This window comes from Microcaecilia unicolor, chromosome 11 (assembly GCF_901765095.1).
Source record: "Microcaecilia unicolor chromosome 11, aMicUni1.1, whole genome shotgun sequence".
NCBI lineage: Eukaryota > Metazoa > Chordata > Amphibia > Gymnophiona > Siphonopidae > Microcaecilia > Microcaecilia unicolor.
The window spans coordinates 106,392,137-106,408,842 of NC_044041.1; the positions used below are offsets into that span (position 1 = coordinate 106,392,137).

General features: G+C 43.3%; 1 protein-coding gene across 1 annotated transcript in view; it reads right to left on the minus strand.

Annotated features, from left to right (window-relative positions):
• LOC115480960 overlaps positions 1 to 16,706 on the minus strand; it is a 53,729-nt gene that overhangs the window by 19,631 nt on the left and 17,392 nt on the right. Inside the window, exons 4-6 of the mRNA XM_030219944.1 lie at positions 9,207 to 9,452; positions 786 to 1,007; positions 531 to 558 (exon numbers count right to left, since the gene is read on the minus strand). Of these exons, the coding sequence (XP_030075804.1) occupies positions 531 to 558; positions 786 to 1,007; positions 9,207 to 9,452 (496 nt within the window). The remainder of the gene's footprint in view (positions 1 to 530; positions 559 to 785; positions 1,008 to 9,206; positions 9,453 to 16,706) is intronic.

Below are 16,706 nucleotides of genomic sequence, written 5' to 3' on the forward strand. Positions count from 1 at the left end.
ATTTTTTATGATTATTAATAGATGCCCTAATGGTGCAGTTAAGGCTACTATCTCCTTCAACCTGCTTTTGTTGTTGTTGTTTTTAGTTTTAAATTTGAGTATTTGATACTATAAATTGTCACAAAATATAAAACTGCATGACACAGAACATTGCCAGACACAACCATTCAATACAAAGCACAAATTTGAATGTTCTTGTCATGCTGTCTATTACGGTATTATTTGCACTCTGCTGACCTCAAATTTCCATTATATAATTGTTCTACTGTGCTGTTTAATGTGTATATTTTGCATACTGTATCATGTTACTCCCATTTCTAAGGTTCAATTTGCCATCTCCAAGTTTACCTCATTGATTGTATTTATACTTAACGTTTGATCATTTCACTATTGTTATGTTAACAGTGTCAAACTATACTTGCTGTACGCCACCTTGGGCAAATCTCTTCATAAATATAAAGCCCAATTAAATACATAGATTAATTAATTAGCTAGCTAAAGAACTGAAGTAATGTATACATTTTTCTTACCAAAAGATTTTGCTATTTCTTGATGTACCTGAAAGACAAAATACAGTTTTATCTGAGTAGATGAAGCTTGAGAAAGTGGAGGTTTGTGTAACACATCTGAGAAAGTGACTGTTTGCGTAACACATCCAGCCAAGAGACAGCAGAGACCGTCTGTAAAGAATGAGAGTTCCTGGAACATATTTGGCAAGAAACAGCAGAAACTGTGTAGAAAGACTGGATTTTCCCCATCCCTCTCTTGTCCCTTTTTCTGTTTACCACAGGTGGGGCTTGGTCCTCTGGATGTAGGAGCAGCCGAATTTTCCGCAGTGTGCTATTCCACCGTTGTCTCTCAAAGCAGGAGATCTCTTCCAGCGCCACCCTCAGGGCTTCACTGGTGGACAGAGGCCAGCTTCTCTGGCCAAGGATAGGTATAGCAAGGGATCCAATGAGCGATTTATCGCATTCATCCAAACACTTCCTTATTGCTTTTGCAAAAGCCTGCAAGGAAAGAGTTTTGCAGGAAAGTTTAACTGCACTGCATCAAAAACAGGCAATGCGAGCTCCTCTCCACCCAGTCCTATCACAGAATGTGTACAGCACAGGCACGCAGGGGTGAGAGATCCCCTCATACACACACACTGGCCCACCACAGAAAAGTACACCATGGATAGTGGCAGCAGAAGCTTAATCCTTTTAGTGATGTGTGCATGCATAGGAAGAGTCTGAGCCTCTCAAAATCAATTTATTAAATTTCTTATACACTGCCTGCAAGCTATCAAAAGCAGTATACATTCAGATACAATAGGTACTTCCCTCTCCCCAGAGGCTTATAATCTATGGGGCCCTTTTACTAAGATGCGTAAGCATCCACGCATGCCCACCACACGCCAAAATGGAGTTACCGCCCGACTACCACGTGGCTCTTGCGATAATTTTATTTTTGGCAAGCGTCCGATACGCGCGTCTGAAAAATCTTTTTTTTATTTTTGGGCGCACATAATGGACACACGCCAAGTGGCATTTGACACACGTACGATGTTACCGCCCGGATTCTGTACCGCACATCAATTTTCGGCAAAAAAACCCAAACCTTTTTTTTTTACAGGAGCGCTAAAAAAATGGATTGGTGTGCACCCAAAACCCGCGCCTACACTACTGCAAGCCATTTTTCAGTGCGCCTTTGTAAAAGGACCCCTATGTTTATACTAAAAGCAATGGAGGCCCAAGATCATAAGGAGCCACAGTGGGCTTTGAACTCAGCTTCACTGGTACTGAGCTTGCTGCTCTATTAAGCTACTCTTCCACTCCACCTCAAACTCAGAGAAATGGCCTTCCAGAGCTGCACAAAAGCTTGTCCAGCTAAGCAGAACTTCTACTTAATAACCTTGGGGGGCAATATTTGAAGCTGAACATATTTACCACCCCAGCTAATAGGGTTTATTATTTGCCTAATTCTTCAAGAAAACCACCTGGTGAAGCAGCCACAAATGAAGCCGGAGTGGAGCAAAAGGAACTTTTAACTAAGATCGCTGAAGGAGAAAAGAATAAAATAGATTTGGACCTAAGTAATCTGTCTGCCCTTTTAGAAACCTCTACAGTTGAAGTGATAGAGAGAGCAACCTTGTTGGTTATGTTTGTTTTTGAGTACGATTTGAGTGTTTTGATGAGGTTGTACTTTAGGAAGTTTAGTGATCTATTTTTTGGGCAGAAAGTTTGGATTTATTGAGATATCCAAAAGTACTACAGGAAAGGAGGAAAGCTTTTCTTTCTTTAAGACAGCGAGTTAAAGAATTAGGAGCCTCCTTTTTTTTTTAAATTAAACTACCCTTGTAAATGTGTTATAAAGTACTTAGGATTACAATATGTTTTCTTTGTACCCGAACAGTTAAAATCATTCCTTGATTATTTCCACTGCTCCAGATAGCAGTGCTAAAGGGTGGTGGAGATGAAAACGGTAACGGAATTCAAACATGCGTGGGATAAACATAAAGGAATCCAGAAGGAATGGATCCTCAGAAGCTTAGTGGACATTGGATGGCAGAGCCGGTGGGGGGAGGCGGGGCAAGACTTCTACGGTCTGTGCCCTGAAAATGGCAGATACAAATCAAGGTAAGGTATACACAAAAAGTAGCACATATGAGTTTATCTTGTTGGGCAGACTGGATGGACCGTGCAGGTCTTTTTACTACTACTACTACTATTTAGCATTTCTATAGCGCTACAAGGCATACGCAGCGCTGCACAAACATAGAAGAAAGACAGTCCCTGCTCAAAGAGCTTACAATCTAATAGACAAAAAATAAATAAAGTAAGCAAATCAAATCAATTAATGTGAACGGGAAGGAAGAGAGGAGGGTAGGTGGAGGCAAGTGGTTACGAGTCAAAAGCAATGTTAAAGAGGTGGGCTTTCAGTCTAGATTTAAAGGTGGCCAAGGATGGGGCAAGACGTAGGGGCTCAGGAAGTTTATTCCAGGCGTAGGGTGCAGCGAGACAGAAGGCGCGAAGTCTGGAGTTGGCAGTAGTGGAGAAGGGAACAGATAAGAAGGATTTATCCATGGAGCGGAGTGCACGGGAAGGGGTGTAGGGAAGGACGAGTGTGGAGAGATACTGGGGAGCAGCAGAGTGAATACATTTTTTCTGCCGTCATCTACTATGTTACTACGTTACTATGTATATGTAGCTGGGTTTTGTCATGCTAGTGTCTTTTTCTCAGTTTTCTTTTATTCTTACATTTTCCCTCAGTATAGGTTTGGTTAGTAGTCCAACCCCCCTGCTTTTTTGTGGTCTAATCTAAGAGTTAAGGGGCCCTTTTACTAAGCTGCATAGGCACCTACATCCCAACGCACATCAGTTTGGAGTTACCGCCCAGCTACTGCGTGGCCCGTGCAGTAATTTCATTTTTGACGCGCGTCCACTGCGCGTGACAGAAAATATATTTTATTTTCTAGCTCATGATGAAAATTGGGCAGTAATCCAACTTGACATGTGTAGGCGATTACCGCATGGTTAACGCGAGAGACCTTGCCCTTAAGTCAATGGCTGGTGGTAACGTCTCAGACCCAAAATGGGCACGCGCCAATTTTTACTTTGCCGCAGGTCCATTCCTGCAAAAATTTTAAAAAGGCCTTTTTTTTTTTTTACAGGCGCACTGAAAAATGGATCTGCACACGCCCAAAACACAAGCCTACACTAGCGCAGCCCATTTCTCAGTGAAATCTTAGTAAAAGGATCCCTAAATGATTTCCTGTGAGGTTATTGGAACTATATGTTCTTTTTTTTCTTTAAGACATTATTTACTAATGCTCTGCATTTCCTAAAACAAGTGAATTCGTGTTTATTGTTTGCTTAAAAGGACAAATAAATAATTTTTTAAAAATCTAGTTATTCAGGTAGCAGTGCTCACCAGACTCAGGCCATGATATTCAGTGGAATTAACTCGATAACACTGCTGAATAGCATGTCAGAGCACCTTGGTAGTGCTGTGGTGGTCTTTGGGGGCTAAGGTGAAACCAGAAGTTATCTGGGCACCGCTGATATTTGGCACTGGATAAGCTGTCCAGGCAAGTTAGGTCAGACTAAATAGTTGTCTTAACTTTATTCAGTGTCGGTACCCGGACAGCTTTCCACATACCAGTGCTGAATGATCAGCGATACCAGGATAACTTCAGGCAGTCACCCAAAGCTTCGATATTCAGTGCTGGTATCAGAGTATAGCCTGGCACTGAATTACTGGGAATAGAAAACCCCCCAGTGGTTAAGTTTTAAAACACACTCACTCACACACACACACACACACACAAACACACACACGCAAAACACTAACCACAGTGGATTAAGTATTACCCCGCTTGACTTTACAAATCTGTGGGGAGGGCTAAAGGGTGTGAATTTCGTCTCTGCAATATGTAATTTCCAAAGGCTGGTCAGAATACTGGCTTTGTGATAGGGGAAGGTGCTGTGTCTACCCGGGAGATTCATCCACCCTGTCTGTCATCCCAAATTCCTGCTTTTCTATTATATGGCCTTGTAAATGACCCATGAACCAGTCTTTCCAGTCTGCTTTTGATCTTTATTGGGCTCTGTTGGTGTTCAACATTGAACCGGACTGAATAAAAACACACCTGGCTTAGTATTTACTAATCTTGGCCCCACCTATCTGTTTAAAACACACACCTCTATCTGTCCTGTTGTAAAGCATCCAGGTGAGCTGTAAGAGTTCAAATCTCCATTCTTACATTAGGTACCTGGGTAGCTAATCTATACTAAATGTTATTGGTATATACAGTCCCCCACCCCCCCCACCCCCAAATCACCTCATTTTGAGATACTAAAATGTAAGTTTCAGTTTTCTTCTTCCTATGAGGTCTTGTGGTGCAGTTGGTAGGTTGCATGCTTCCTGCAGAAGTACATAAGTACTGTCATACTGGGACAGACAGAAGGTCCACCAAGCCCAGCATCCTGTTTCCAACAGTGGCCAATCCAGGTTACAATAACTTGGCAAGATCCCAAAACAGTACAATATATTTTATGCAGCTTATCTATGACCTAAGTTCAAATCTCACAGTGGAATTTCTCTCAGGTACAAGCCTCTGGCCAACTCAGCCATCCAATTCTTCATAAAAACGCTTTCAAAAATCATAATAGCAGGCAGTATTTAAATATCCCACATTTTTTTTGTACTCTGTCAAACAAACAAACAAACAAACTGCCATCCATACATTTTCAGTCAGTAAAAAAAGTATCCAGTCTTAGCTAGGGGTCAAGATGACTGGAGAAGTCAGTGATAGACCATCCCACTAACATTCTGCCAAGAAACTGTCACACAAGTGGAAACCCCCATAAGTCATTCACAACATGGTACTTGCAAACAAGGGACTGCCTTCACCTTTACTCTTCCTATAACCACATCTATTTCTTTTTAGTGCTATAAAGCCATTATTTGCCTTCTGTTGTGTACTGTCTGTTTTGACTAGATGGTAAATTCTAAGCCCTAGGGAGTGTCTGAAATTAAGGCTATTTTATAACAGGCTGGCATATAATATGCAGGCGCAGCCCCGAATTCTAGCGTTGTGAGATTTAAAGGAGGTTTAAATAACCCACTACAAGATAAGTACACAACATTTTTGACCTATTAGAAGATAAGCATACAATATTTTTTGACTTCTAGTTCTTTCAGTAAAAATCTATAAAAATAGTTTTGAAAGGTGTTTCTTATCGACCGATGACGAGAAAGGTGGGAATTAATGCCGCAGAGAAAAGGATAGCGGTGTACCGCCAATAAATGGAATACCGCCTCTGAAGGTCTGAAGAAACCTTATATTTGAATCATTAAACGTGTTATAATAGTAACTGAATATATACTGTTTGTGTGTGAGTACGTATAACATGCAGGCCTCTATATGCCTATGCTGTAAAGGAATATAGAGGCACATGGTGTGGCTGGTAACATTCACCTATGTCCCTTTGATAAATTGCCTCCCTGAAAGTTATACTGCTTTGAAGCCGACGCTTTCTGTGTGTATATGCCAATAAGAACTGGCACCTGAGTGTGCGTTTTATACAGTGCAGTTTTCCTAGCGAAAAAGGTGCCGGTACTCAAAATGCCAGGCCACCCTTCAGGGATGGAGTGATCACTGAGGGATCCACCCCACAATAGCCAGGCCCCCTGCAACCAGTCAAAGAATCTATGACAAGGCAAAATTGGTGTGTAGAGCCTGAACTCTTTCATTAAAACTTAAGGACAATGGGTCAATTTTAGCAGACAAATGAAGGTGCCGGTGTACTCAGTACCCCCAAGTACCCCCTCAAAAAAAGCCCTGGTTATATAAGATACATGCATAAGTTCCAATCTTACTCCTAACACCTATATGTATGTCACACAAGTAGATGCTATGTTTTCTGAGTGACTATTTTTAGGTATAAATATGTTGGGTAAAGTTTCTAAGTGCCTACTTGAGCATGTCAAATGCTGTTGTACATACTCAAATTCCTTATAAAGATGACTTCCACATTAGAGAATGACATGGGACAAAATTTTCCCCGTCCCCACAGGTTCTATCCCTGTCCCCGCGGGCTCTGTCCTCATCTACAGAAGCCTTGAACACTTATGATTTTATATTTAAATCTTTTTATTAAAGTATAAAAAGGAACAATATGCTGTGCAACTGTTGTGTATAAGTTACAAATAGAAAACAATAACAACAGTGAACAGCTATAATAACCCTCCTTCCCACCACCACCCTCTACCCTTCCAACTAGAAAATGACACTGAGGGCTCTGTCCCCATCCCGTGGGATCTGTCCCCACCCCATCCCTGCAAGCTCTGTCCCTGTCCCCATCCCCACGGTTACTGTGGTTCCCCATCCCCGTGTCAATCTCTACTCCACATGCCTCTGTATATCTAATGATAATAAAAACATTAATAAAACATATCTTCCATTGAAGGACAGATACAGTAGAGGCAGCAGCAGTGCAAGCTTTTTTCTCAAACTCATGCAGTACTTCACCAACTTACTTTCATTTATTACAAGAAAAAGTGCCACAAAGTGGTTTACAAATTTAGAATGCGATAAAACTATCATCACAAAAATAAAAGATACATCAGTATAATAAACCTAGAGGCCTTTTTACTAAGGTGCATAGGCGCCTACGTGCGTACAATGTGCATCAAATTAGAACTACTGCTGGGCTACCGCGTGCCCCTGGCGGTAATTCTAATTTTTATGCAGGTCAGATACGCGCGTTGGAAAATATTTTTTATTTTCTGCCGTGCAGCGCTAAGCGGGCGGTAATCGGCAGTGTACATGTGCCGATGATTACTGCCCGATTAATGCGTGAGACCTTACCGCTTAATGTGTGAGACCTTACCATAAAGTCAGTGGGTGATGGTTAAGGTCTCAGAGCCAAAATGGACGCATGCCAATTTTTATTTTGCCGCACATCCATTTTCGGCCAAAGAAAAAGAGAGGCCTTTTTGCGGGCATGCTGAAAAAATGGACCTGCACGAATCCAAAACATGCGCCTACACTAGCACAGGCCATTTTTTGGCGTGCCTTAATAAAAGGACCCCCTAAATGCAAACCTTACCACCACTCTTCCTAGGGCTACACAACATACTACAATACTCCAAAATACAGGGCAATAACATTAAAGATTAATAATCCCCTCCACCCCAACATATACACTCCTAATAAAAACTGTCCAGGACGTCTTTATGTTCACTTTCAAGACCCTGTCTTTCCCAGTCTCTGTCTTTTAAGTTTTTCCCTTAGGTGCTAACATGCCATTTTTAAGGAGGGCCCTTCAGTGGTAATGAGGCAGCCTGGGCAAAGAAATCATATTAATTTGGTGTTTAACTTTTCAGTCCTGTAAAGTGGAGGAATGCCATCTGGGTTTAATTGCTCATAAGTCTAGCTTTTGCTAGACTAGAGGTTAGAAAGGTCAGAGAGAAATGAAACTTTCTTTGTCCTGTTTTGAGTGATGGATGGTTAAGGCTAGTTCATATTTACCACACATTCTCAGTAAGGCATACTGCAGTTTTAAAAAGGATTAGGCTAACGCTGGTTAGAAGAAGATAGTTTAGAGATAAATAATTCTAGATGATTTAGAATTTGTCTTATAAGGAATTCTGATTTCTGCTTATTTTAGAATATGTTTTATTCTGTGTAATTAATAAGTTCTATTTCTATGTAGAATATCTTTTCAATTCAGTGTTACATCAGTGGCTGACTTTTCAAGTGAGCTTTGTCTGCAGTTTAAGAGGTCATCATCTGGTTTGAATTATCCACAGTCCTAGCTAGTTCTGTGTAGGAAGCTAGGTGAAAGAGGTCAGGAAAAGTCTTCTCCTTGATTAATTATAGCTAAATGTAGGCCTGGTATTCTGAAAGTAATAACAAATCATGTATGTGTGCCATTAAGCAAGATTGGCCCCTTGACCCCTTAATGAATGCCAGAACCCAGTTAGTATGAAGTTGATTGGGAATCTGATTATGAGAAATAATAATAAAATGCAAGAGATAGGTGCCACATTGTCTAGTTTGAGAGGCCCCAGGTCATAGGTCAGTTTAGGAAATATCTTAAACCTATGTAACTGATATTTTGAAGTAAATGTATAGAGATAATTAGTTCAAGACAGGGTAATCAATCTATTCTTTACCATCTGGTGAGAAAGGGGGGCTAGAGAGGTGTAGGACCCTATATAACTGAGAGCAGAGGCAGCTTACGTTAGAGGACAGACAGGAGACGCAGGATCCAGAGAGCTCAGAAGAAGAGAAGGAGCTGAGACGAGAGAGAGAAGACACAGAGAGCTGAAGATAAAGAGAGACCTAGAGCTGATGTCCTACTTTGTTTGCTGGCAAATAAAGAAGACTTCTCTCTCATTCTGGTGTGTGGTGTTTGACTCCTGAAGTACCACAGATTCTGCTAACAATAGTGGTAATTCCTGCAACAGTAACAGGAAAGCAATGTCTACAGTTCTCTTCCACTAGAGGAACAGCCTCCAACAGTGAAATCTGAATTTACACTTTGTTCCCCTTCACTCTGACCTCTCAGATGAAAGAGCCACACATGGTGCCAGTTACAATGGTGTAAGGTAAGACTCAATGACTCATTTTAAAGGTTTCTTGTGGTTGAATGATGTGCTCCCTTATTCAAGCAATGCCACAGTGCATCAAGAACATCAGAAATCTGCTCACTTGCCTTTTTCAAGCACTCTGAGCCACTGTCATGTACACATCCACCCAGGAGATACAACTGCTGGAACTTCAAGTGTGTGTACGGCTCTGTGGGAACCACCACAACGCATCCAGCGTGCAACTCTGCCACTTCTGGAATAAAATCCCACAGGCAATCCAGCACACCCAGACTCAAGCCCAGGACAGATCCCATGTTGACGCCTGATCTTCTGTCTCTTCCCAGCAGGACAGGCACCGCTACTACCTGCACCTGCACAGTCACAGATCAAATACATATAGTAAGCAGAGAAAACTGTAAACTTAGTATCACAACATCAAGACAGTGCATCTTTACCACACAGATCAAATACATATAGTAAGCAGAGAAAACTGTAAACTTAGTATCACAACATCAAGACAGTGCATCTTTACCAATCAGTAGGCAGGGAGTGGGTGTACCTGACTGACCTCCTTCCTCTCCCCTCTCCAACGTTTGTAATACATATTTTTATTAAATTTTAAAAAACACAGCATACAGACTTAAAGAAACACATGTACCAAAGTACAACAAAACAAAATACACATTAAAATACACAAAGCTGAGTCTATAACAAAAAGTCAACTCGTAGGCGAGAGGAAAAGATCTAAAGTGCTCCATTTCTGAAGACCAGATTGATGGCCATGCATAGAAGGCAGTACAGTCTGCTCATATTTTTGTAGAATAAAATCCATTTGATTGAGGGTCTGTACTAAGGGAACCGAGCAGTGGTGTACCAAAAGAGGGGGGGTTAGGAGGAAGCCATGGGCTCCACAAACACTGACCCCAAGGCACTGGAGACCCATAGTAAGCCACTGGAACTATGAGGTTCTGAGATCCAAATATGTGCTATGACTGCACAACTCACTTTCTATATTTGTCATGTATTTATTGCACGATACTGATTACACTCATCAGCTCAATTTTTCCTCTCGCCCAGTCACTGCCAGCACAGTGACAACAAAATTCAAGGCTCAAGATAGGGACATGGATGTGAGTGGGTATGCTGTAAAACCAAGTCAGTACACTCCCATGGTCTGAATATTGGGCCCTAAGTATGTACTATTGTAATCTGTTTAGGACTACAAATGGAATACTGTGGCGATAACCAGAGCAGAATACTGTAAGCCACATTGAGCCTGCAAATAGGTGAGAAAATGTGGGATACAAATGCAATAAATAAATAAATAAATACTTATTTATTAAGGGGTCCATTTACTAAGCTGAGGTAGGAGCTAACATGTGCATAACATTCTGCATTAGTAGCTAACATGTGCATTATGTTCATTAGTTTTGCCATCTGCATGTTATTTTATTTTTGTATTTTTTTGGAAGGGGCATGTCAGGGATGGAGAATGGGTGTGGATGCAGTAATCAGCTGGCACACTGACATTATCACCGCACTAACTGGTTAGCGTGTCCATAAAAAAGAAAGAAAAAAAAAAAAAAAAGAGTGAGGCGAATCCAAAGAGGATAAAAAAAAATAAAAATCTGTATTATAAAAAAAAGTCATAGAAATGACCCGACACGGCCGTGTTTCAGCAAAGAGGCCTACCTCAGGGATCAAACAAATCTGTCGGGTTGTAGTAAAGAAACTTGGCTTTAAAACGATATTAATATCCTGGCTGTATGAAATGTCGTGTCTTCCCAAAGGAGAAACCGCTCTGCGATACAGCAATGTCTTACCGGAAAACCAGCAACATGATAAATAAAAAAAAAAAAGAAAAACAATTGCAGGAGCCCTTTGTGCCTCCTTAATAGGAGGTGGTAAGCTTTAATTTTTTTAAGAGGCTGAGTCCTAATGCTATTATTGGCACATGTCCAGAAAAGATATAATAGAAAAAGGCTGAATTTATAGCCACACTGGAAATGGGTTTAGTACACAGGGAAGTCCTGCATAAGGACGCTCTAAGCCTATTTCTTAGCGCAGCTTAGTACAAAAGACCCTAAATGTTTCTATGAATCTTTCTATGTTGGTTATCAGAGAGCAGTAGTGTAGCCAGAGTTTAATTTTTAGATGGGCCTGGAGGTGGACTGGGTGGGCACAGGCCTCACATTTTCTCTCCACTCACTACCAACCCCCCCCCCCCCCCCCCCCGCCGCCACATTTCCTCTCCACCTGCTACCTCCCCCCCCCCCCCCCCCCCGCGACAACCCCCTGCACATGGTCAGTTCTGGTCATTTTTACTGACCTGAAGCGCCGTTCTCCCTCCAGCACCAGCGATTCCCATAGCCAGCCTTCTGCCAGCGTGCGTCGTCGGAGCCTCTTCTAAGGCCACTCTGCAACTTCCTGTTTTCCACAAAGGTGGGACGCAGGAAGTTGCAGAGTAGGCGGGACGTGCCTGAGAAGAGGGCCCCGACGACACGCGCTGGCAGAAGGCTGGCTATGGGAATCGCCAGTGCTGGAGGGAGAACGGCGCTTCAGGGCAGTAAAAGTGAGCAGACCATGCGGACGGTGAGAGCGGGCAGAAGAGGCTGGGCGGGCCTGGAGCAAAAGTGGCTGGGCCTGGGCCCGTCCAGGCCCACCCGTGGCTACGCCCCTGTCAGAGAGTAAAAGTTAAAATAGATTTTACAGCAGCGTTTCTCAACCCTGTCCTGGGGGCATGTTGTAACTGGTCTCTTTTTCATCAGGACACTCATAACAAACATGTGAGATAAATTTGCATACACTGGAGAGCCCGTGCATGCAAACATGTTTCAGGTATGAAAAATTTGCATCTTTGACTGTAAACAGCAAAAAATTAAAATAAAATAAACCCTCAAGAGACTGGTTAGAAGTGCCTCCAGGCCAGGATTGAGAACCAAGTAGTAAGATAAACAAAGGTAATAAGAAAACAATTGTATAAATACACGAAACCTGAGAGGCAGGCTCAAATATGAAGGAACTCTGGCAGCAACACAAGGATATAGAAGGCTTAAAATTATAACTGAAAAGATTTAGGAAGGGCTTTTAAACTGTGAGAACAGCCAAGCACTAGCACAAGTTTCCTGAAAGGGGAGGGAGCGCTGGATTTCTGATACTCCTGTCACCAGGTGTTAGTTAAATTGTCAACATGTACAGGGGATCATTCTTGTAAGGAACAAAGGAATACACTGGATCAGCAGTTCTCCATGCTGAAACCATCTGGCCAGTCTGGTTTTGGGATATACATATGCACACGCGTGAGATACATTTACACAAAATAGAGGTAGTGTACGCCTCAGTATGTAAAGGTCAGAGATAAATGTTACAAAATTTTAAGGATTTGAAAGCATACTTCCTTATTGTCCACGCCTGACCAATCCAGATGAGTGGGTTATGTCCCCCTGCCTGCAAATGAAGCTAGAGCAAAATAGCTCAGAGTTGACTTCACTCCCCTTAAAGAGCCGTTTTCAGCTTCTCAGTATTTCTCTAGTTCCAGCACATGCAGACACATGACCTGGTGCAGCAACTATGAGTAGGTTGAGTAAGTTGCTCCAGGCAGGGCAGCTGAGAGACTGAGTCAGGCCTAGGGCAGGGCCGCCGCTGCGCCCCCCCCCCCCCCCCCCCAGGACCACCGCTGCTGTCCCCCACCCAGATCACTGCGTATCCAGACCACAAAACTTGAGGGTGCCAGAACCCAAAGTTGGGGGGGGGGCACATTTTGCCCCACCTCCCTGCCCCCCACCACAATTCTACATACCTTGGCTGGTGGGGATCCTCAATCTCTGCCAGCAGAAGCCTTCCTCCAGTGCTGTTCTCTGCCGCATTGCCTGCCCTGCAGCTGCTTTTCCCCCTCACATTTGGGTCCTGTCAGGAGCAGGAGAGAGACAGACCCCGATGCCAGACCCCCCCCCCTTGGAGGTAGGGCCCAGGGGAATCTTGCCCCCCCCCCCCCTTGCATCCCCTCTTGGCAGCCCTGGCTCCAGGGAAGGCTGTAGGCCCAGATTCCTGTCGGAGCACAGACCGAATCAGGGGGATGCCGCAGGTAACAGTCCTTTGGGGCTGATTTTCCTCCTCCCCTTAGGAACAGACTAGAGGGCTAGAACTGGTGGAGACTGATCCATAGAGCCAAGAGTGCTAAACCCAGCGGTGCCGGTTCCCTCCTCGATCCTTTTGGGGATTGTGGAAGAAGAAAACATTAAAACGAAATAAAAGAAAGTCATCAGTGTGCTCTTTTCCTAGCTTGCCTCCTAGTCTGCTATGGTGCTGTGTGTCAGATTGGGACTTGATCAGGGGATCTGAAGTGATCAGTCTCCCCCTCTTTTTCCCTCCACTTGCTTCCAGCATGTCTGGAATAAAGGGAGGCGACACACTGCAGCTAAGTCATAGCAGGTCAGTGTGTCAGCTGGTGCATTTGGCCTGGCTTGAGAGCATGCAGCCAAGCAGCATAGGCGGTCAGTTGCTTGGTGGCTCAGCTGTTTGGGGAGGCTAAAGTGGGAGGGACTGGGGCTGGGCCAGGGCAGAGCTTTGAGCCCACAATTATCTGAGAACATATGTCAAAGAATACAAATGGCAAGAGACAGTGCAAACTTCAGTAGATTATATTAGTTCTTATAGGCAGCGGAATTACAGTGGATTGAAAGAAGTTTTCATAGATGATGCCTACACCTCCCTAGAGGCCAGAAGCCAGTCTGCCTCTCTCTTTCATTCCACCTCCGCACAGCTAGTCTAGCCCCGTCTCTCATCTCATCCCACCTCCTCACTACCAGTCTACTCCCCCTCTCTTATATAACGTCTCTACCTCTCTTTCCACCTCAGAGAGGTTGTTGACTTTGCTGTCCCATGAGATTGGAAGCTGCAAGATCAACAAGTTCTTCACGAACCTTGTTGCTCAGAATGAGAGCTCGGTGGCTGCACAGTACAGCTGGAAGAAAAGTACATTTCTGCAGCATAGACAGCCAGGACGTTTGGAAGACACAAAATCACCATTGCCAAGGTCCAATTTCCAGGCACCATAGCAATCTGGCGCTCAGGATTTGTTTAGCCTCGACTTGAATGACCTATACATGTCTAATGTTTCATATTATAAGCATACAAATCAACAGATCCATAGCTATCAGCAAAAGACATATAAGTATGTGTTAACCAATAGTTGTCCTAGTAACCTCTGTCACCAATGATAAGCACAGTGCATACACTCCAGGGAATCAGGCACCAAAATAACACAACAAACAGAACAGTATTTGCTGTATTCTGGAAGTATATATACCTACTTTAACACATAAAACAATGACTAGATATCAAATACTTTTGTTGTGCATGGGGTAGGGGTAAGGAAACTGTTAGACACGGAAGCAAGGAAGGGAAGGAAGATGCTAGAACAGAGTGCAGAGTTACCAAGGGTGACCCATCCCAAAGAGTGAGCCCTACTACCCTAATGAGTGAGACTGAAGGCCAATGCATGGAAACCAACTTTTCAAAATTATTGGGGGTGCTAAACACAATGAAAATAACTTTTTCCTGGACATAGTCAAGGAGTCTGTTAAATATAGGGGGTGCTCAAGCATCCACAGAGCTGGCTCCTATGGGCCAATGAGTGAGATTTTTCTTCCACTGCACTTGGTGTATAAATTTAGCATGGTCGTGAAGAGATTGAGGCCCAAGAAAGGGCTGCTGGCTACTCTTGTTGACAAGACAGACAAGTAATAGCTTCAGGTGCACCTAAAAATGAATTTCTGCTTCATGGGTGACATGTTACATATTTTAAACTCAATTATTTCAAGCACTTACCAACACTAAACCACATATACGTATATGGAAACTCTTCAACTGTATTTAAAGATCCCTCAAAAGGCAGTATACCATATTTCAAACCTGATCACACAGAAGTCCGCTATAAAAATAACCATCTCATCAGAACCAGCAGAAGTTTCTAAAAACACGTCTGATGTTACAACAAACTAAAATTAAACTTTTGATGTCACCTCAATAAGATACACAATGCCTTCACTGCAAAATACTATACCCAAACTTGTGCCCAAAACACACTCAGAAACTTACCATACCAGCACTAACTCCCAGGACTCAAAAAGGAACAACTTATCTATGAAAAGGCGGCACTGTAAATATTACACTTGGCCCTAAAAACACCAATTCACCACCTAGTGAAAAAAAAACTCCATAAAACAAACATGATTGCAGCAAGATCTCTACATAGGCACTTCATGTTAGCAGAATACTGCACCTTGGTCACACACTCAGAACAGAGACAGACACTCCACAAATGTGAAACAAGGGACCACAGTTTAGTAATAGAGATATGAAGGCAAAACAAAAAACCAAACAAACCCTGAACTGAAAACCACAAGAAGTCAGACTCCGCATGTATGTTTATGTTTATTGTTTAAGCTTGATATACTGCAATTAGCTGTCTAGCATATCCATGCAGTTTACAAAAAGGTAAAAACATTAAAAATCAGCAAGGAAAGGAACATCAATAAATGTATAGAAAAGTTAAAACTGTCATTGTAGAAACTGAAATGCAAAGTATCAGAGCAGCACATTTCCAAAAGTCAACATATTCCAATTAATCAATTCAGAATAAAATAAATTTTTCTCTGTTTGTTGTGTGAGCATTTTATTTTTCTATTCACTTTAATCCCAGTGTATTGTCTACTATTCTGTTTTTTTCCTGTCTTTGTAAGGGTCTCCTATCCATTTGGCCTATCACCCATCTTCTCTCTGCATCCCTATCCAACTTGTATATCATCTCTCCTGTGTCCCTGTCCCTATCCTCCCCATTCAGCATCTACCCTCGGTGTCCCTATTTTTCCCTGCCCTGCATTTCCCCCCTGTGATCAGCATTACACCTCCGTGTTCCTGGTCCTTCCCCCCCACCCCCATGATCAGCATTGCCCTGTGTCCGTCCCTGCAATGTGATCAGCATTGCTCCTCTCTGTGTCTCTATCCCTTTTCCCATGTACAGCATTGTCCCTATATGTCACTATCTGCTCTCCATCCAGCATGACCCCCATGCATCCTTGTCCCTATGCTCCATACCCACCATTTCTTCTCTGTCTTCTTGTCTCTCCCCTCTGTCTTCCCTTCCTCCACACTCTGCATCCCCTACCTTGGGGTCAATCTCTCTCTTTCTCTTCCCATCCCACACTCACAGTTCATTATCTCTCTCCCCTCTTCTATCCAGCATCTTTCCCCCTCCCCTCCCTCAGTCTTGTTTCATCTTTCCTTCCCCTCCAGCACCTCTTCCTGTCTGTTTCTCCCTCCCTCCCAGCAAAGGGGCAGTTCTCATTCCCCAGGTCGGGCACACCTCAATCCCACCCCCACCACCTGGTCCAGGAAAGTAGCACTTCTCATTTCAGGAGCCCAGAACCCCTTCTCTCCCTCCCCCCCCCCCCCCCCCCCCCCCCCCCCCACCAGTCCAGCAGAGTAGCACTTCTGACTTCCTGGATATCCCTCCCTCCCTCCACAGGTTCAGGCGTCTCTCTTCTCCCTCTCCAGGCCCTCCTACAATACCTCCGTAGCTGCACTTCAGCGATTAAAGCAGGGCTGCCTTGGAGCCTCGGCCT